The sequence below is a fragment of the Nyctereutes procyonoides genome, unplaced genomic scaffold (assembly GCF_905146905.1).
Source record: "Nyctereutes procyonoides isolate TBG_1078 unplaced genomic scaffold, NYPRO_anot_genome, whole genome shotgun sequence".
Lineage (NCBI taxonomy): Eukaryota > Metazoa > Chordata > Mammalia > Carnivora > Canidae > Nyctereutes > Nyctereutes procyonoides.
Window position 1 is genome coordinate 2,055,295 of NW_026575124.1, and position 20,575 is coordinate 2,075,869.

General features: G+C 42.8%; 1 protein-coding gene across 12 annotated transcripts in view; it reads left to right on the forward strand.

The window, feature by feature from the left end:
- Positions 1–5,518: 5,518 nt before the first annotated feature.
- Positions 5,519–20,575, forward strand: part of ATF1 (activating transcription factor 1) — a 74,460-nt gene continuing 59,403 nt past the window's right edge. Inside the window, exons 1-3 of one of the 12 annotated variants that reach the window (XM_055337010.1) lie at positions 5,519–5,789; positions 6,805–6,970; positions 13,522–13,620. In XM_055337010.1, coding sequence (XP_055192985.1) covers positions 13,528–13,620 — 93 coding nt within the window. In that variant the 5' untranslated portion in view covers positions 5,519–5,789; positions 6,805–6,970; positions 13,522–13,527. Of the gene's footprint in view, positions 5,790–6,436; positions 6,571–6,804; positions 6,971–7,065; positions 7,947–11,669; positions 11,778–13,521; positions 13,621–19,008; positions 19,263–20,575 lie in introns of those variants that run through there. The other 11 variants (XM_055337020.1, XM_055337014.1, XM_055337009.1 and 8 more) reach the window with 11 other exon arrangements.

Here is a 20,575-nt window from a genome sequence, read left to right on the forward strand (position 1 = left end):
AAATGATAAGCAATTTTTCAATTAAAATCACAGGAGCCAGAAGAACACAGAGCAATATATTTAGAGTGCTGGAAGAAAAAAAACTGTCAACTCAGAGTTCTATATCCAGTGAAAGTCTTCAAAGATGAAGGTGACCCCTCAATCTAATAAAGACCATCAATGAAAAACTCACCATTTATACAACACTTAATAGTGAAAATTGAATGCTTTTTATCTAAGGTTGGAAACAATGGAAAAAGTCTGTTCTCACCACTTTTATTCAATATTGTACTGGAGGTTCTATTGAGGGCACTTAGGGGGAAAAGGGGCATCCAGATTGGGTAGGAAGAATTAAAGCTACCTCTAGTCATTTCACAGATGAAATTACTTGTATATACAAAATCCTACATACGAACTGTTAAACAAGTTCAACAAGATTGCAGAATACAGGATCAATATAAAAATATCTATTTTATTTTTATTTACTAGCAATGAACATTCCAAAAAATGAAATTTAAAAACCAATTATAGGGGCAGCCTGAGTGGCTCAGCAGTTTAGCGCTGTCTTCAGTCCAGGGCCTGATCCTGGAGACCCGGGATTGAGTACCACGTCAGGCTCCCTGCATGGAGCTGATTCTCCCTCCGCCTGTGTCTCTGCCCCTCTCTCTCTCTGTGTCTCTCATGAATAAATAAATAAGATCTTTAAAAAAAACAATTAGGGATCCCTGGGTGGCGCAGCGGTTTGGCGCCTGCCTTTGGCCCAGGGCGCGATCCTAGAGACCCGGGATCGAATCCCACTTCGGGCTCCCAGTGCATGGAGCCTGCTTCTCCCTCTGCCTGTGTCTCTGCCTCTCTCTCTCTCTGTGACTATCATTTAAAAAAAAAATTTAAAAAATTATATTTAATATAGCATCAAAAGGAATAAAATACTTCATAAATTTAATGAAAGTGCCAACATATACTGAAAACTACAAAATCATTGAAAAAAACTAAGATCTAAAATGTAAAGTCGGGACGCCTGGGTGGCTCAGCGGTTAAGTGTGTTTGTCTTCGGCTCAGGGCATGATCCTGGAGTACCAGGATTGAATCCCACATTGGGCTCCTCACAGGGAGTTTGCTTCTCCCTCTGCCTATGTCACTGCCTCTCTCTTTTTATGCCTCTCATGAATAAATAAAATCCTTAAAAATAAATAAATAAAAAGGAAATCCATGTTCCTGGATTGGAAGATTTAAAATCATTAAGACGGCAATACTCTCCAAATTGATCTACAGATTCAATACAATCTCTCTCAAATCCCAGATGCCGGGATCCCTGGGTGGCGCAGCGGTTTGGCGCCTGCCTTTGGCCCAGGGTGCGATCCTGGAGACCCGGGATCGAATCCCACGTCGGGCTCCCGGTGCATGGAGACTGCTTCTCCCTCTGCCTGTGTCTCTGCCTCTCTCTCTCGCTCTCTGTGTGACTATCATAAATAAATAAAAATTAAAAAAAAAATTTAAAAAAAAAAATTTAAAAATCCCAGATGCCTATTTTGCAGAAGTGGATAAACTGATCCTAAAATTCATATGGAAATGTATGAAAATAAGAGAGAGAAAAGTAAAAATAATCTTTTTTTTTTAAATAAAGGTTATTTATTTGAGAGAGAGCACAAGCAGGGGTTAGGGTAGGACAAGCAGACTCCCTGGTGAGCAAGGAGCCCGACATGGGGCTCAATCCCAGGACAATGAGATCATGAAATAAGCCAAAGGCAGACTTAATCAACCGAGCCACGTAGGTACCCCAAGTCAAAACAATCTTGAAAAAGAACAAAGTTGGAGTACTAACACTTTCATATTTCAAAACCTACTACAGAGCTAATGGTACTGGCATAAGGCTAGACTTATCAATCAATGGAATAGAACTGAAAGCCCAGAAATGGAGAACTTCTTTTTATTATTATTTTTTAATTTATTTATTTATTCATAGAGACACACACAGAGAGAGGCAGAGACACAGGCAGAGGGAGGAGCAGGCTCCATGCAGGGAGCCGGACGTGGGACTCGATCCCGGGTCTCCAGGATCACACCCCAGGCTGCAGGCAGCACCAAACCACTGTGCCACCAGGGCGTCCCGAAATGGAGAACTTCTGAAACTGCTCCCAACCCAGCCAAACAATGAATCGGTAACAATAATACCGCATCTCAGAAGGGAACGGGGAGATTAGTGCCCTGTAAGGATGTCAGGATTCAGAGGTAATTAACAGTCCCTGTTTAAGCTGTTTAATACACCAGGAATCCTGGAGGATGACAGTACACCAGTGCAAGCTTAACCAAATAGTAGCCTCAATTGAAGCCATCATACCTGATCTGTTATCTTTGCTAAATCAGATTAATATGGTCTCAGGCACCTGGTATGTAGCCATTGATTTGACAAATGTGTCCTTTTCTATTCCAGTCAAGAATTCTCCTCAGATTAAAAAAAAAAAAAAAGTAACTATGTGTGGTGACGGATGTTAATTATTGCAACTTACTGTAGGGAGCTGATTACTCTGAAACAGTGTGGTTGTAGTTCATACAACCCCTTTCTATCTTTTCAAAGATAGAAAAGTAACTATCTTTGGTTAGGTTTTCCTGTGCCTTTAGCCTGGAGTATTAAATAAGAACAAAACAAACAAAAACAAGGACAATTAAGCCTATTGTTTAGATCATAAAGCCAACAACTATTAACTTTAAATAATTTCTGCCTTTTGAGAAGTGAACTGTTCCAACACGGGTTCATGGGGTTCATGGCTCTCGAGTTCTCCACTCCGGCTCCATCCTTTTAACATATGAAGCTTTTTAGGGTGTGTAGTTCTTAATGGTTTTTAGCTAAGTTTCCAGTGGTTACACTGTAGTATCTTCCATATTAATACCCAACATTTAGTTCTTACTCTGTGCCAGGACTCCTCTAACTTTACATGTATTAAACTTGTTCAATCTACAAAACCTTACAGGATAGGCAGTATTATTAAACCCATCTCTTAAATGTCTCTTCCTCTTTTTTTTCGATTTTATTTATTTATTCATGAGACACACAGAGAGAGAGACAGAGACATAGGCAGAGAAAGCAGCAGACTCCCCGCAATGAGCCCAATAAAGGACTCAATCCCAGGGCTGGGGATCACGACCTGAGCTGAAGGCAGCTGCTCAACCACTGAGCCATCCAGGTGTCCCAAACGTCTCCCTCTTTAACTATAAAAGAGTGCACCAGAAGAACCAAACAGGTGTCACCACTGGGTTGATCAGTTTATTTTAAATAATTACCTTTGGCTTTTGAAAGTTATTTTATTTCACTTCATTTCCTCACTTCTAAAGGCAAAGACCTGTCCATCTGGTTTATAAACTCTTACTATTCAGACAAAACTGTGTGTGTCATAACCAAGACTTCTTTTTTCTTCTATAGTTATTCTTCAAGGTTCAGAAGAGTGGTAAGTACAGCAGGTGACACTTCTAGGAGAAACAAGTATTGGTAGAAATATTTGTAAGTGGCAGTGTTGCACAGTATAGTTAGTATGATTTAAACTTAAGATGCTTAAAAGGTGGAAGAGGCACTGAAGAGGAAGCAGTCCATGCAGTTTGAAGGTTTCCGTAAAATTGTTTCTTTTGATGGTAACATTTTTCAGTCCCCCCATCCCTCCTTAACTGACCAATATTTGTTAAGCATTCTGAGTTTCTTTATTCTTTTAAGCATTCCGAGTTTCAAGGAAGAAACAACCAAACACAAAACAACAGTAAACTTACAGCCTGCCTTCCAGACATGAATATTCTGGATTCCAGAATGACTGATACTGGGTTTTGTTAATTAGGAAATGCTGATGTCCCAGAACCTCTTCCTCACTCCCCTTTATAAGACACTTTGCTTTCCTATGGTATATGACATTTTGATTCTTTAAATGGTTCATGGCTTGAGCATTATACGCTTCCCAATTTTGTTAACAAGAAGACAAGCTTATAGAGGGGCTTGAAAAATTTGCCTGGTCAAAAATAGAAAATCAGGCAGCCGGGTGGCTCAGCGGTTTAGAGCCGCCTTCAGCCCAGGGCCTGATCCTAGAGACCATGGATTGAGTCCCACGCCGGGCTCCCTGCATGGAGCCTGCTTCTCCCTCTGCCTGTGTCTCTGCCTCTCTCTCATAAATAAATAAATAAAATCTTAAAAAAAAAAAAAGGCAATCCCAGTTTTAGGTTTTAGGTAGGTTTGCTGTATGAATGGCATTAGCTAAACCTCAGTGAGCTCTTTGGAGTATCTGGAAGGGTAACTCCTAAGCTTTAAACCACGTTATCTGGCCTTAAAGGTCAAGACCAGTAAGGGCCCTACCACTAAACCAGTTTCCTACACTGGAGACCTCAAACTAGGAAAACTCCACAAAAAAAAAAAAAAAATCCTGGAACTCGGGCGCCTGGGTGGCTCAACGGTTGAGGGTCGGCCTTTGGCTCAGGGCGTGACCCCGGAGGGCGGGAATCAAGTCCCACATCCAGCTCCCCTTGAGGAGCCTGCTTCTCCCTCTGCCTGTGTCTCTGCTTCTGTGTCTCTCATGAATAGATCAATAAAAATCTATTTAAAAAAGAAAAATCCGGGATCCCTGGGTGGCGCAGCGGTTTAGCGCCTGCCTTTGGCCCAGGGCGCGATCCTGGAGACCCGGGATCGAATCCCACGTCGGGCTCCCGGTGCATGGAGCCTGCTTCTCCCTCTGCCTATGTCTCTGCCTCTCTCTCTCTCTCTCTGTGACTGTCATAAATAAATAAAAAAAAAAGAAGAAAAATCCTGGGGCTTATTTTGTCAAGACACTAAAAAGCTTATCACTTATCATGTGTTATCACTATAAAGCCATAAAATAACATTTTGCAAGGAAATGGATAAAGAAAAAAAATCAGAATAATGCATAATCCCTTCTCCAGAACCGTAGACACACATTTAAAAATGTTTTTTGAAGTTTTTTGCAACGTGCTAAAATGAAGGCGTCACACGTCACTCTACAACGCTCCATTTCAACAGTGGCGTCCGATCCGTTCCCGGCGTCACACCCCTAGGGGAGCTCAACACAGCCGCCCGCACCGTGTGTGTGACGTCAGTCTTTGGAGAAAATCCTTTCACGTGGGCTAAAGGAGGCAGCTCAATGCAATTTTACGGGGATAAAAATAGGCTGAGTGAACTAAGAGCCGAGGAGAAGCGCCAGCCTCCGAGCTTCAATCCGCTCACTACAGGGTCCCGCCAGGTGAGGCGGCCGTCCGGCCGGGGACGACGGCTCCGGGTCTCACCGCCTCAGGAGCTGAGCTGCGAGCGACGCCGCTAACCGATGAAAACTGCCCCAGGTCGGTGGCGTCCTGACACCACCAGGTTGGCGAGGGCCTCCGAAAACTGACGTCCAGGTAACCGCCACCTCCACCCTCTCCACAGGGAAGAGCGCCGGGGGACACACCTGGCAGTCGGAGAGAGCGGGCGCAAGATGGCGGCGCGTCACGTGAGCAACGCGGTGACGTAGGACGGCGGCCCGCACGGAGGGCCCGCCTTAACCTCACCCCCCACGCTCACTGACTCAGTAGTGCCCCCTCTCCTCCCCCGCCCCCGGCCTGGTGTAGATCATGCCGCCAGTGGCGGCCCTGACTGCCGAGGAAACGGTAGCCTAGGACAGTTGGCTGTTACGTGACACTGGTTCTCCCCGCGCCGCCTGACCCCTAAGACACAGGCACGTCCCCCGCCGCGTGAGGGGGTGGGGGAGTGGGCAGAGAACTCGGATCCACCTGGGAGGGGGGAGTGGAAGTTCCCGCCCCGGACAGCGACGAGGCGGCAGCCACAGGTAAGCAGGGGGCGGGGGTGGGACGTGTTCCCGCGTCCCGGGGCACGGGGAGGGCGCGGGGACCCGGCGCCGGTGGGGACGCCGAGCCAGGTCTCGCGCCCAGCGGGGGTCGCGCGCCCGCGGCGGCCGCGGTGGGGGAGGGGCGCGGAGGGCGCGCGGCGGAAGGGGGAGGGGCTGCCCGCGGTCCCCCGGCCGCGCGCCCTTCCGGTTCTCGCGCCTGGCGCGGCTGTTCCCCGTCGGTCGTCGGCCTCCGGTGCCTCCCCCCCCCTCCCCCGCACCGTCCCGCTCCCCACAACCAAAATAAGGCCGGAGACCTCCCGCCGGGGCTGGCTCTCGCCTCCGAAGCGGCCCCGGTGCGGCCCAGGGCGAGCGCCCTCCGCCGAAGGTCTCGGGGTCGGGCGGGGAGGGCGGCGTGGCCTTGGCCTCCGCGCCGTTTCCGCCCAGCTGCCCGAGGCCGGTTCTGTCCGCCGGGGAGCCCCGGTGTACGCGGCGTGCCTGGCCGGGCGGGCGGAGGGCCGGCGCCGCGCTGACCCGCAGGAGGCTTCCAGTCCGGCGGGGGGGGGGGGTGGCGAGGACGCCGGCGCCCGGCACCGCGAGGGGACGCTGTAGCTGGTGGGCGAGGAAGGACAGCGTGCGGCGGTGACGGCGGCCGCTCTGCTGGTGTCCGGACGGAGCCTCACCCGAGGAGACTGATTTTCTCGTGAATCGTGAATCTAAGCGTGGCACTTCCCGCCGCCGGCCACACGCCGGAGCGTGCGGCTTGATCGGCGTCAGATTTACCGTAGGTGTCACGCAGTGGCGATTTTGTTGGCCCCGGAGGAGCCGTGGGCCAGCGCGGGTCCCCTCGGCCATCAGAAAGGGCGTTCCTGTGAAACCTTTCCCTGGAAGAAGTGGCCCAAAGCGAAGATGCCATCACCGTTAATGCATACGGGGGGGGGGGGAGAAAGAAAAAAGGAAAAGTTCAGGGTTCTCAGACCCCGAAAAGACTTTCTCTCGGGCTTTTCTGATACCTCAGGACACCTCTCACTCACTGAACGGAGACCAAGCCGCGACGCCCGCGCGCGCACACGGTTCCAGGCTGTGGAGACTCGGAGCTGAGGGGCCGAGCGTAGTTGTGGGGGACGGAGCGTGGCAGCCCCTGTAACGGCTGGCTGCGAGACCGACCAACGCCGAATGCTGTGGTGACTGTTTGTTTGTTTGTTTGTTTGTTTTTCCTGAAAGTGAAAATCTCAGATCTCTTTCGGTTAGTGAAATCAGGTACCGGTGTAGGTTTTTAGTTACAAAGTGACGTGGTGTAACACGAATTTTCGAGAAGTGTGGGGGGGGATACCTGTGATCCCCGTGGGGCGTGCCCTTCTGAGGCTCTTTGAGCGTAGATTTGACACGCATCTTTGTCAGACAGGCCTGGGTCTGTGGTGAGAGTTTGTACACTGTGTTTGGTTATGTTTGCAGAATGCGTTTTGTCTTGAGACTTTTGTTATCAACGGAAATAACAGAAAAAAAATGTTATTTTTCCTTGTAGGTTTTGTGATGCACCTCGGGGTCCCAGTTGGAATCAGTACAGTGGTCCTAACGCTCAATAGGTTCTCTTATTTGTAGTTATCCTTTAAGGTTATGTTTGGTCTGTGGTACATCTGTACGCTGCTGCTGTATCACCAGTAGGTGGTAGTCCCGTCTAAAAATGCCTTTTCTTCGCTTGTTATCCTACTTAATGAACTTCTAACTGGAAAGTAGGATTCTTTTGGTGCCTGAACTCTCCTGATTCTAAAGCCAAGTTGAAGCAATTGTCTAAATATATTTTTTTGACCATTATTTTTACCTGTAGCTAGACAAAGCCAACTATAAACGCATTGATTTATTCAACGTTAATAAGTGTGCAAGGTATTAGTGCTATTTTGGGAACAGGATATGGTCTTTGGCTCCCTAGAGCTTGCATTCTGGTGGCAAGACAGAAAACAGGCCATTACAATCCTGGGATAAGTGCCATGAGAAGAGGGGGCGACATGTGCCGTGGAGATACCGCCAGAGCCTCTCGACTAGTCTGCGGGAGTTGGGAAAGATTGCCTGGAAGAATAAATAACTCAAAGGCATAGGCCACCCGAAGAGAAGGGGAATACTGTTTGTGGCAGAGGGAATGGCGTATGTGAAAACCTGAAGGTAAGGGAAAGCAAGGCAGGCACAGGTGAAGATCTGATGGAAATTCAGTATGACGAATAGGAAGCTTTGAGAGGAGGTAGTTCACTTGTGGAAACGTCGAGCAAGAGGCTCCTTACCCTCAAGCTTATCGTAGTTCAGTATTCTTGATAGGTGAGGAAACTAAGACCTTCATTCATCAAATGAGGATACCGTTTTTGTTGACGTTGATTGTTTACTGCATACATGAGGTTCTCTGTTGGGCACAGAGCATACATTCACATGATACAGGCCCTATCCTTAGACACCTTAAGACTGGGGGAAACAACAACAAAGACTGGGGGAAACAGACATGCCAGTAAACAGTCCAGAGTGTTAGGTGACCTCATTAGAAATATGTTCAGGGCACAAAGTAGGAAGGACCTGGAGCCGTTGGGAACTTAATGTTTGGGATGAACCTTGAAAAGAATAGGAGTTTGCCAGATGGATAAGTTGGCAATGTTAGAGGAAGAGGGAAGCATGGAATAAAAAAAAACCTGGATTTGGGGTTAAAATAGTTCTGGCTTCAGGTCTTGTATTCATATCTTACTGCGAGATCCATAGTTAAGTGACAATTTCCTTGAGCCTCAATTTATACATCTCTCAATTAGGGAGTCCAGAAAATGATATATAAAAAAGCTCTTTAGTGCTTAGAATACAGTATTCCTTTCTGTGCAAGTTTTTAAGAAGTACCATGTCTTTTACTTACATTCTTTATATGTCAACAAGATACAGCCTACTGCAGTTTCTCAGCCTCCCAAATTGGTTCCCCTTGATGGCACTTTTGAAGCTGTATTTGACTGTCCCTGTGACTCTGCCCTACTTAGGTTGTCTAATGTTAAGCTTCCATCTGCTGCCAGGAGCTACATTATTTTCATAGAAAATGCCTTTCTACACGTACAGTTTATTCTGCGTTGAGCCATTTTTTAACAGATTGTTAATCTTAACCTCAATTCTAGGAGTAATAGCTGAAAAAAGTGAGCCATGAAGATTATACTCAAAGATTAAAAAATTTAGAGTATTGTTTATGATGAATGTAACCATAAAGCTGTTTTCGTTTTTGGGGGAAAAAGCTGGTTTGTTGACTTCTCTTTAAAAAATTATAGAAAATAGGCTATCTTATTTTCCATAGGAAATGCGGTTGTAATAATTGTCCAAAATCTTATATGCTGACTGCAGTGGCTTTTACTAGGAAATGTGTATTGTTTTGTTGATTGTGTTAGTTTCCATTAGATATAGGATTTCTTAATGATATCGTTATGGAGGAAAAATCAGTGAGTCACAGTGAAACAAAAGTATCATTTCCAGTAATTTAATGAGGTTTTAAAAAACCTTTTATAGTTTCTTTCAGTGTTTTAGTACTATATTTTTTCTTCTTTTCTACATTATAACATATCTTCTGAAATGGAGTGTTAAAAAGGCATTTTTAGCCACCCAGCTGTCTCAGTTGATAGAATGTATGACTCCTGGTTTTGGGGTTGTAAATTCGAGCTCCATGTTGGGTATAGAGATTACTTAAAAATGAAATCTTTTTTAAAAGGCACTTTCAGTACAGACAGTATGTAGAAAATACAGAATTCTGAGTTTGGTGCTGTCTGTATGTTTAGTCTATGGGATTACATGTGTATTAGTGGAGATTAAAAATCACTGGGCTCTTCCTAAAGAAGGGACTATATGTAAGCTTACAAGCAGTTTGAAGAAACAACATAGGAAGCATTAGGTAAATTTGTTGAAATTAAAAGTTTTAAAATAACCATAGTTAAGTCATTGGAAAGAGATTTACATCCACGTGATGGAAATGAAATTTATATTAAGAAATTTTATAGACTGGGACACCTGGGTGGCTCAGTTCATCAAGCGTCTGACTGATCTTGACCTGATTTTGGCTCAGGTCGAGAGCAAGCCCCCACATCGGGTTCTGCACTCAAAGGGGAGTCTGCTTAAAGATTCTTTCTCACCCTCTCTCTCTGCCCTTCCCCCTACTCACACACTTTGTCACTCTCTCTAAATAAAATCTTTAAAAAAAAAATTTTTTTTTTTAAAGATTTATTTACTCATGACAGACACAGACTGGGAAAGAGAGGCAGAGAGAGAAGCAGGCTCCATGCAGGGAGCCCGATGTGGGACTCCATCCTAGGGCTCCGGGATCATATGCTGAGCCGAAGGCATATGCTCAACCACTGAGCCACCGAGGCAGCCCTTCTTTTTTAAGATTTTATTTGAGAGAGAGGAGCAGGCTCCCCGCTGAGTAGGGAGCCCAGTGCAGAGCTCAGTCCCAGGACTCTAAGATCTTGACCTGAGCCAAAGGCAGATGCTTAACTGACTGAGCCACCCAAGCACTCCTACAACATTTTTTTTTTTTTAAGATTTTACTTATTTGAGAGAGAGCACTAGTGGGGAGAGGGGCCAAGGGAGAGGAAAAGGGACAAGAAGACTCCCTGCTGAGTGCAGAGCTCAGTGTGAGGCTAGATCCCAGGACCCTGAAATCATGACCTGAGCCAAAGTCAGACGTTTATTTTTTTTTTTAAACTGTTTTTTTTTTTTTTAATTTTTATTTATTTATGATAGTCACACACACACAGAGAGAGAGAGAGGCAGAGACACAGGCAGAGGGAGAAGCAGGCTCCATGCACCGGGAGCCCGACGTGGGATTCGATCCGGCTCTCCAGGATCGCGCCCTGGGCCAAAGGCAGGCGCCAAACTGCTGCGCCACCCAGGGATCCCAAAGTCAGACGTTTAACAGCCACCCAGGCGTCCTCATTTACAACCTTTCACAAGCTGTGAAAGAGAACTTCAGTCAGTTAAGCGTCTGCCTTCAGCTTGGGTCATGATCCCAGGGTCCTGGGTTGGAGCCTCACATCAGGCTCTCCATCCACTGAGTCTGCTTCTCTCTCTCCCCCTCTGTCCTCTACCCTGCTTGTATTCTCTTTTGCGTTCACACTCTCTCTCAAAATCTTTTTTTTTTTTTTTTAATTTATGATAGTCACACACAGAGATAGAGAGAGGCAAGGCAGAGACACAGGCAGAGGGAGAAGCAGGCTCCATGCACCGGGAGCCCGACGTGGGACTCGATCCCGGGTCTTCAGGATCGCGCCCTGGACCAAAGGCAGGCGCTAAACCGCTGCGCCACCCAGGGTTCCCTCAAAATCTTTTTTAAAAAGGCTAATGACATAGTTAGAGGGAAAAAAAATTAAAAGCACTCTGTTTCAGGCAGTAACACCTTTTCTCAGTGGCTAAGAACAATCGCTTTAATCTAGATGTTAAAAATGCATTTCTGTTTTCTGATCTCCAAAAAAAAAAGGAGGGGGGGAAATATGTTGACTTAAACTTCACGGTTAAGTCAGTGATGGTAAGTAAAGGGCAAGTACCTAGTTGCCCTCCCACCTCTAAAAATTCTTGCAATTGTAATACCATACACATAACATAAAATGTTATATCTTAACCATTTCTAAGTATACAATTCAGTAGTGCTAAATGTATGAGATTGTTGAAGAGCCAATCTACAATACTTTTTTATACCCATTAAACAAACAACTCCCTATTCCCCCCCCCTCCTTTCAGCTCCTAGCAACCATTCTACTTCCTGTTTCTATGGGTTTAACTATTCTAGGTACTTACGTAAGTGAAATCATACAGTATTTGTCTTTTTTTTTTTTTTAAGAATTTATTTATTTGTTCATTAGAGACACAGAGGCAGAGACATAGGCAGAGGGAGAAGCAGGTTTCATGGAGGGAGCCTGATGCAGAACTTGATCCTGGGACTCCCGGGATCACGCCCTGAGCCGAAGGCAGACGCTCAACTGCTGAGCCACCCAGGTGTCCCCAGTATTTGTCTTATTGTGGCTGGCTTACTTCATTTGGCATAATGTTCTCAGAGTTCAATCATGTAACATATGTCACAATTTTCTTTTTAAGGTTGAATAATATGCCATTGTGTGTATATACCACATTTTGTTTATCCATTCATCTCTATGCACACTTGCGTTGATACCACCTTTTGGCTATTACAAATAATGTTGCTGTGCACATGGGTGTGTAAATATATCTTTAAGATCCCGCTCTCAGTTTCTTTGAATAAATACCTAGATGTGGGATTTCAGGATCATATGGTAATTCTTTCTATCTTTAATTTTTTGAGTAGCTACCTACTGTTTCCCATAGTGGCTACATCATTTTTGCATCCCCAACTATAGTACTCAGATGTTCCAATTTTCCACATCTTCAGCAACACTCATTTTCTGTTATTTTTTTTTTAAATATTAGCCATCCTAATGGGTGTTGAGATGATCTCTCTCATTGTAATTGAGATTTGCATTCCTTAATGATTAGATATTGAGCATCTTTTCATGCTTGCTGCCCAGTCCCCTTTTTTCTTTTTATGTCTTTGTATGTAATCATAAAAACCTTAAATTCTACCCAAGTCTTTTAGCATTCTTTTTTTTTTTTTTTAAATATTTTTTTTTAAGTTTATTTATTTATGATAGGCACACAGTGAGAGAGAGAGAGAGAGGCAGAGACACAGGCAGAGGGAGAAGCAGGCTCCATGCACCGAGAGCCCGACGTGGGACTCGATCCCGGGTCTCCAGGATCGCGCCCTGGGCCAAAGGCAGGCGCTAAACCGCTGCGCCACCCAGGGATCCCTAGCATTCTTTTTCTAAGTGGTTGTCCTACTTGACATTCCATCTCTCATAAGTCATTTATTTTTACCCAGTCTAGATATCGTACAGTTGATATCTAGATCATCTAGTTGTTTAGAACCTCTTTAGGTATAATTGTACTTAGTTCAGCTTTTACTCAATGACTTCTCTATGTAGAACTGTATGTGTTATTAGAAACCTGCCTAGACTAGAGAAGAATGTTTGTGTCCATGGATGGGAAGACTATCATACTTTTGAGTGAGATAACATTTGAAAATTTAGTCATAACTTTATATATATACATACATACACCATTTATTAAATTTTAACATGTTCATGCAGATTAGAATTTTTATTTTTATTTTATTTTTTTTAAAGATTTTATTTATTCATTCATTCATGAGAGAGAGAGAGAGAGAGAGAGAGAGAGAGAGGGGCAGAGACACAGGCAGAGGGAAAAGCAGGCTGCATGCAGGGAGCCAGACGTGGGACTTGATCCCCGGTCTCCAGGATCACACCCTGGGCTGAAGGTGGCGCTAAACCGCTGAGCCACCAGGGCTGCCTAATCAGAATTTTTAAAATGTAAAAGAATATGCAAGGAAAAGTCCTTACTACCTATGTTCCATAGTTACCAATTCTCTTCCACAGAGGCAACCAAATTGCTAATTTTTATACAACTATGCAGTAAATTATACATATTTTGTAGTGCTTTTTATTTGCCATTTCTTGAGATCTTTACAATTAGATCTCTACACAGAACAACATCAGAACATACTGAGTTTGGATAAATTGAGCTCAGCCTGTAGCAGAGAAAAACTTTGTCTTGTTCCTCTGAAAAAGTACATGTGTTAAGAAAAATATCTTAGGATTTCTCGAAAATGAAGTTAGAAAGCATCTTTTAACTGACTTTTTTTCCCTTATAGTTGATTATGGAAGATTCCCACAAGAGTAACACTTCAGAGGCAGCACCGCAACCTGGTTCAACAGTTCAGGGAGCTCATATTTCTCATATTGCTCAACAGGTAAGGCAGGAACCAGCCAAAATATTGAGCTAATTAGGAATATTTTGTGAAAAGGAATCAAGCAAAAAGAACTGTGTATGTATGAAAGGAAGATAGATTTGATTTAAGCATCCTGTTGCAATCATTCAGTTTTCTTTTATAAAAAGTATATTTAATATTATTTTAATATTAAATACTTTTAAAAACTTGTGGATTTCATTTTATATGGTAAATGATTTAGACTTTTTTCAGACTGATTTTGTTGCTGCATAAGAAAAATGAAAAATTGTCTCTCTGAGCTAATTTGAAACAAATAGTTTCAAGAGGCAAACCATCTTAAGAGTGGGGGTAAAAAAAAAAGAGAAAGGGCAAACCATCTTTAGTTCAGTAGATTTATTGTGGATATATAGGAAATCTTTTTGCTGAACTGGAAACTAGGCCTGTATGTTAGAGAATTTAAATTGATGGGCATGTATATTATAGAACTGATATTTTATAAATTTCAAATGGTCTGATCCATGTACCTGACCCACTTCAAGGAAAACAGCTGACGGTATTTGTTACCAGTGATAAGACTTGAACTTTCAAACAAAAACTAGAATTTGGAAAACTTGTATTCACCATTATTAGCCTGACAGTTTCCCAGGAGTTACAGACTTTTTAGTTACAAAATTGTGCTACAAAATCTTACTTGGGTATAAGATTCATTCAGAGTGCAAGGTAGACCAAAGCATTTTAACGTTGACAGAATATATAATAACATTAAGATTGTACATTAAACCAATCTTTAAGAGACTACAGCTTGTTTAAGTTTTGATATGGTATCAAAGAATATCCACAATGATCTGAAAAGACTATTAAAAAAAGCCCTCCCTTTTCCGACTACATATGAGACCAGACTTTCTTCATATATCTCAGCCAAAACAACATATGGCAACATATTTAAGGTAAAAGCAGGTAAAAGAATTCCGCCATTTTTTATTAACTCAGACATTAAAGTAATTTGCAGAAATGTAGAACAATGTCTTTCTTTCACTAACTTGGGGGAGGGGAAGTTTAGTTATATAATTGAAAACTTGATTTATATTAATGTGTAATAGATCTACATTACATCAAAATGAACTGTTAAATATTTTTAAAATTTCTTTTAATTTTGAATGTGCTAGTAGATTAAAAGTCAACATAAATAAAAATTCTTTGGGGTCCTCGATAATTTATATACGTGTAAAAGGATCTTGAAACCAAAAAATTTGAGAAACAGGGCCTTAAAGGAATTAATCCTTCAAGCTTGACACATACTTCTTTATTATTTGGCTATATCTGTGTAGAATGATGGTGTCTTCTCCATATGGTGCTGGAAAAACAATCATGGAGTCTTTCCGCTCTCTTTCTGTTAATAGAGCCCTCCACAGAAATGTTTAAATTCACTTGGCTTATGTGTGTAGTTCTGTTATTTTGGTTAGATGTGAATGTTTCCAAAGTTTCCTTAGAAGCATGTTTACAGTGAGATGTAGAATAAGTACATTTCTAAGTGGTAAGTAATTTTGTAGTGATTTAGAAAAATAATGTCACTGACTTTATGTCCAAATTCTTGTGGCTTGATTACTTTATTAGACTCTAAATATTATAAGGAAATAGTATTTAATACAGTAATATTTATTCAGTCATTCAGTATAAGCTAGGGACATAGCAGTAAACAGAAGTCTCAGCTCTTAGGAAATTTACTTCTAATTTTGAGGAGACAAGAAATAAACATCAGTTCATAGTATGTTCTGTGGGGACTAATAAAACAGTAAGAGGGTTGGGGAATTGGTGAGGACAGGTGGAGTTGCCTTTTTATATAAAGTGGGCAGAGAAGTCCCATTAGTGGAAGGAACTCTTCATTTACATGAATTAACAGTTGTAAGACACTGAGACTATGTATGCTTGGCATGATTAAGGAACAGCACAGGGGCTGGTGTGATGGGAGACAGAATGAGGGGAGAATTATAGAAGACGAGACAGAGGGGATCCCTGGGTGGCGCAGCGGTTTAGCGCCTGCCTTTGGCCCAGGGCGCGATCCTGGAGACCCGGGATCGAATCCTACGTCAGGCTCCCGGTGCATGGAGCCTGCTTCTCCGTCTGCCTGTGTCTCTGCCTCTCTCTCTTTGTGTGTGTGACTATCATAAATAAATAAAAAAAATAAAAATAAAAACTTAAAAAAAATTAAAAAAAAGAAGATGAGACAGAGAGGTTTTGGGTGGGAAGGAGAGTGCCAGATAAGGTAGGCCTTTTATGTCACTGTAGGGCTTTTGGCTTTTAATCTGGGTGAGATGGGAATCCTTTGGAGTGTTTTGAGTAAAAATCTTATCTGATATTTTAATAGGATCATTTTGTTTGCTTTGTGGAGTAGAAGCAGGAAAACCAGTTAGGGTGTTGTTACAGTGATGTGCATGATAGGTGATATTGGCTTGGACCAAGGTGGTAGCAGTGCTGGTGGTGAGATAAAGTTAGATTCTGGATATAATTTGCTTGTAGAGTCAACAGTGTTTACTTTAGAAATAGATGTGGGTTTTAGAGAAAAAAATAAGTTAAGATAGACGCTACAGTTTTTGGCTTGACTGTAGGAATAGAGTTGCCACATACTAATAAGATGGACAATACTTGAATATGTTTTTCTTTTGGGGGGAGTATTTGCAATCAGGAATTTGGCTTTTAGGCACGTTAAGTTGGTGATGCTCTCTGTATTAGTTTTCGGTGCTACAAAACAAATTACCACAAATTTAATGGCTCATGACAACACATGTTACCACAGTGTCTGTGAGAGCAGAAACTTTGCTAGGTTCTCTGCTTTGATATTTCAAGCTGCAACCAAGGTATTGGCTCGGACTGGGTTCTTATCTCTGGATTAGACTGGAGAAGAATCCACTTCCAACTTCACTCAGATTGTTGGCAGAATTCATTTTGTTGCAGCTGCGGGACTGAGAGCTTCAGTGTTTTTGTTGGCTGGAGGCCACCCTCAGATCTTAGAGGTCATCTCCAATCCATTGCCATGTGTCCCTCCCCATAAGCAGTTCACAGCATCGCAGCCTGCTCTGTTAAGTCCAGCAAGAGGGTGAGAGTGAGCTAGCAAGACACTCTTTTTTTGTTTTTTAAAAGATTTTATTTATTTATTCATGAGAGATAGAGAGAGGCGCAGAGACCTAGACAGAGAGAAGCAGACTTCTCTCGCAGGGAGCCTGATGCTGGACTTGATCCCCAGAGCTGGGATCATGCCCTGAGCCAAAGACAGATGCTTAACTGCTGAGCCACTGGGGATCCACCTAGGCATCCCTACCAAAATAGTCTTATATAATACCATATAACATAATCAAGGGAATTATATCCCATTTCTTTGCTGTAAAATGCAACATAATCATGGGAATGACATCACTACTCAAGGATTCTGTATTTGCAGATTTGCCTACTTGATAAAATTTATGTATAATCCCAAAATCCAGCACTTCGGTGATCATTCGTGGACATGCCCAGGGTGTTAAAAAATTGGTGTCACTTGATCCACACCTCTCTAGGTGACATTGAACAAGGCACCAGGTCATCTTATTTTAGCTCCCAAACTGTAAATAGTTCCTTTTGTGTGGTCTAATTAGTGGCATATTTTTTGCATTTTTGTTTGGTGATTTTGCTGTTTAAAATGGCCTCCCAGGTATAGTGTTGAGTGCCAGGAGGAGAAAATACATGTGTTAGGGAAGTTTTGTTCAAATATGTGTTGTAGTGCTGCTGTCCATGAGTTCAGTATTAATGAATTAACAATATATATATACTTAAAAAAGGTGTATTTAAACAGAAACACTAAAAACAAGGTTATATATTGACCAGTTGATGAAAATAATGTGCCTAAAGGCTTGCAGGAACCCAACTCCATAGTCCCCCCCCCCCCCAGAGCAGTAGTTTAGTATTTGCTAATTACATGTACATGCAACTTTATAGAGTATCACTACCACAAATAACAATAATTGACTATTTAGCAACATGGAGTTTACTGACAGCCTTGACAAGAACTATTTTAGTGGGAGTAGAAATAAAAATCTAATTAGGCCCAAGAGAGCATGGAAAAAGGGTGGGGGAGGGTAGACACTCATTGACAACAAAATGAATGGACAACTCCTTTGAGGAGTTTGGTTGCCAAGGAAGCTAAGGAATGAAGTTGCGGGGGAGAGAGTTGTAGGTCATTGAAGCTTTACTTTTTTTTTTTTTAAAGATTTTATTTATTCATGAGAGACACACACAGAGAGAGAGAGAGAGAGAGAGAGAGAGAGAGAGGGGCAGAGACACAGGCAGAGGGAGAAGTAGGCTTCCCACAGGGAGCCCAACTTGGGACTCAATCCCAGGTCTCCAGGATCACACCCTGGGCCGAAGGCAGTGCTGAACTGCTGAGCCACCCGGCCTGCCCTGAAGCTTTAACAGCCTGTTGGTATACCAGTGGGATAGATGCAGTAGAAAGGGGAAAAATTGATGATAGAGGAAAGGAGAGGGACATTCTGGAATGATGTCCTTGAGGAGAGGAGGGAACAAGATTTAATTTGTAAATGGAAAAATATATTTTACGTGAACAGAGGTACATCATTCACAGATAGTAAATACAGGTTAGGTGGGAAGATTGGAGAGGAGACACTCCGAAAGTTTTCTCTCAAAAATTTCTTTGTTTTTCAGTGAAATAAAATGCTTTGAGAAGATAAGGAGGAAGGAGAAAGTATGAAATAGTCTCCCAGGATAGTAGGAAATGTAAGTGGACTAGGGATATGTGTAACAGGATTGCTGGAGATCATGAACAGTCCACTTGAGGTTTGATCATGAGTTTAAAGTGAGACTGTTAAGTTCAGTTATGTGTTTTTCTCCAGTCTGATTCAAGTATAGTTTGCATCCAGGTTACAAGCATAGAGAAGGGGAGTTAACAGGATTGATTTTTAGTTAAGGGACTATAATGAGCTAGAAAAAGTACGGACATTGATGGTGTGTGTAATAATAGTGATTATGATGCTCGGCCACAAAATTTAAGGTGTATAAGGAAGAAAGTGGGGACTCGATGGGATCAAAAGCAGGGAAAAAGATACTAGGCTCAATGAATTGATTATAGGTTCCTGTGGAGTCCAAGAATTGTTGAAAGTCAAAATAATAGAGGTGATGAGTTGGAAATAGGTGATAATCAGAGGGATACTTGAATTTGAGATTATGGAGGGGTGCATTTATTGACAATGATAAAATTTAATTAAGTGGTTCTCAACTGGAGTATACTAACTTCTTACTGAGATGTCTGAAAATGTGTTTGAGGGTGGGGAGGGTGACACTGATTTTCTTTCTTTTTTTTTTTTTTAAAGATTTATTTATTTATTCATGATAGACACAGAGAGAGAGAGAGGCAGAGACACAGGAGGAGGGAGAAGTAGGCTCCATGCCGGGAGCCCGACGCGGGACTTGATCCCGGGACTTCAGGATCGTGCCCTGGGCCAAACGCAGGCGCCAAACCGCTGAGCCACCCAGGGATCCCCTGACACTGATTTTCAATGGACAGGAACCAGAGATGCTAAATGTTTTGCATTTAGCAGGATATCCTTGGACATGGAAGAATTGTCCTGCCCAAAATCCCTGTGTAGAAACCTTGTAGGGTATGACAACAGAAGCAGGTAACTGAGGAGGGTGGGAGACAGGGCTTTGGAGAGTAAAAGACAGGGGCCTGGTTATAGAAGATTACTGGATGTTGCATATTGAAATCATACAAATCATATCTGGAGTGGTATTAGAATAAGTTGGTTTGGCTGCTAATATCTTAAAGAAGTGAGAGAGGATATAACTACCCTAAGGACAGTCTGCTGTTATGAACCTTGAAGTTGGGAGCTTCTAGGGGAGGACTTTGAAGGGACATTGGTCTAGAACGACCAATGAAAAGCAAAGGAAACGCACACCCTATCTGTAGACTCATGGTATGAGTGCAGGAGAGAGCAATAGGGGAGGCAGTTTTCTTTAGAAGAGCTGAAGTTGGGATCACTGGGTGGCTCAGCGATTTAGTGCCTGCCTTCGGCCCAGGGTGTTATCCTGGAGTCCTGGGATCGAGTCCCGGCATTGGGCTCCCTGCATGGAGCCTGCTTCTCCCTCTGCCTGTGTCTCTGCCTCTCTGTCTCTTTCTCTGTGTCTCTCATGAATAAATAAATAAAATCTTAAAAAAAAAAAAAGATTAAGAGCTGAAGTTCACTTATGGCAGCAAGGTGAAGGGGAGGGACTTAGTACTTGTTGAATTTCGTTTAATTCCAAACTATATGTAGATTGAGAGGCAGACGGTCTTGCTCAATGAAAAGAATGATGGAAGCAGTCAGAGGACCTGGTCTGAACCCTTATTTTGTCACTAGTGACTCAAGAACATTAAGTCACTTATTTAGACTTGCTGTTCATCATCTAGTATTAAGTGTCAGACTTGGCAATCTTTAAGGTCTTTTCCAGCTCATAACTTTCAATAATTCTCATATTGTAGAGAAATTTATATATTTTAATCAGGTTGAATAGAGAAAATAAGATAATAGTAACAAATAACATTTATTGAGTGTCCACCGTGTACCTGGTACATTTCTAAGCATTCAACATGTTATAATGCCTTCAAACCTCATGTCAACCTACTGTACTTTTATAACTCCCATACAATAGAAGTGATTTGAATTCCAGCAGTTTGACTTCTGTCACAATTTGGGTTTCCTAAGAAGTGGACTGTGAGATGTAAATTAGTATGCAGGAGGTTTATTAGGGAGTCCTCTTGGGATTATCACTTGTGAAAAGTAAAGAAAAGAGAAGGAAGCAGGATTGGGCAGAAGTAGAAGTGGGACTGTGATTCAGTCTCAGTGAAGGCCTCAACTGACCCCATATAAAACTTGGAAGCTGAGAAAGCTCTTCAGAAAAGGGGGAAGGGGCCAGCCAGGCCTTTATATCCCAGCACCAGTCATTAGATCTT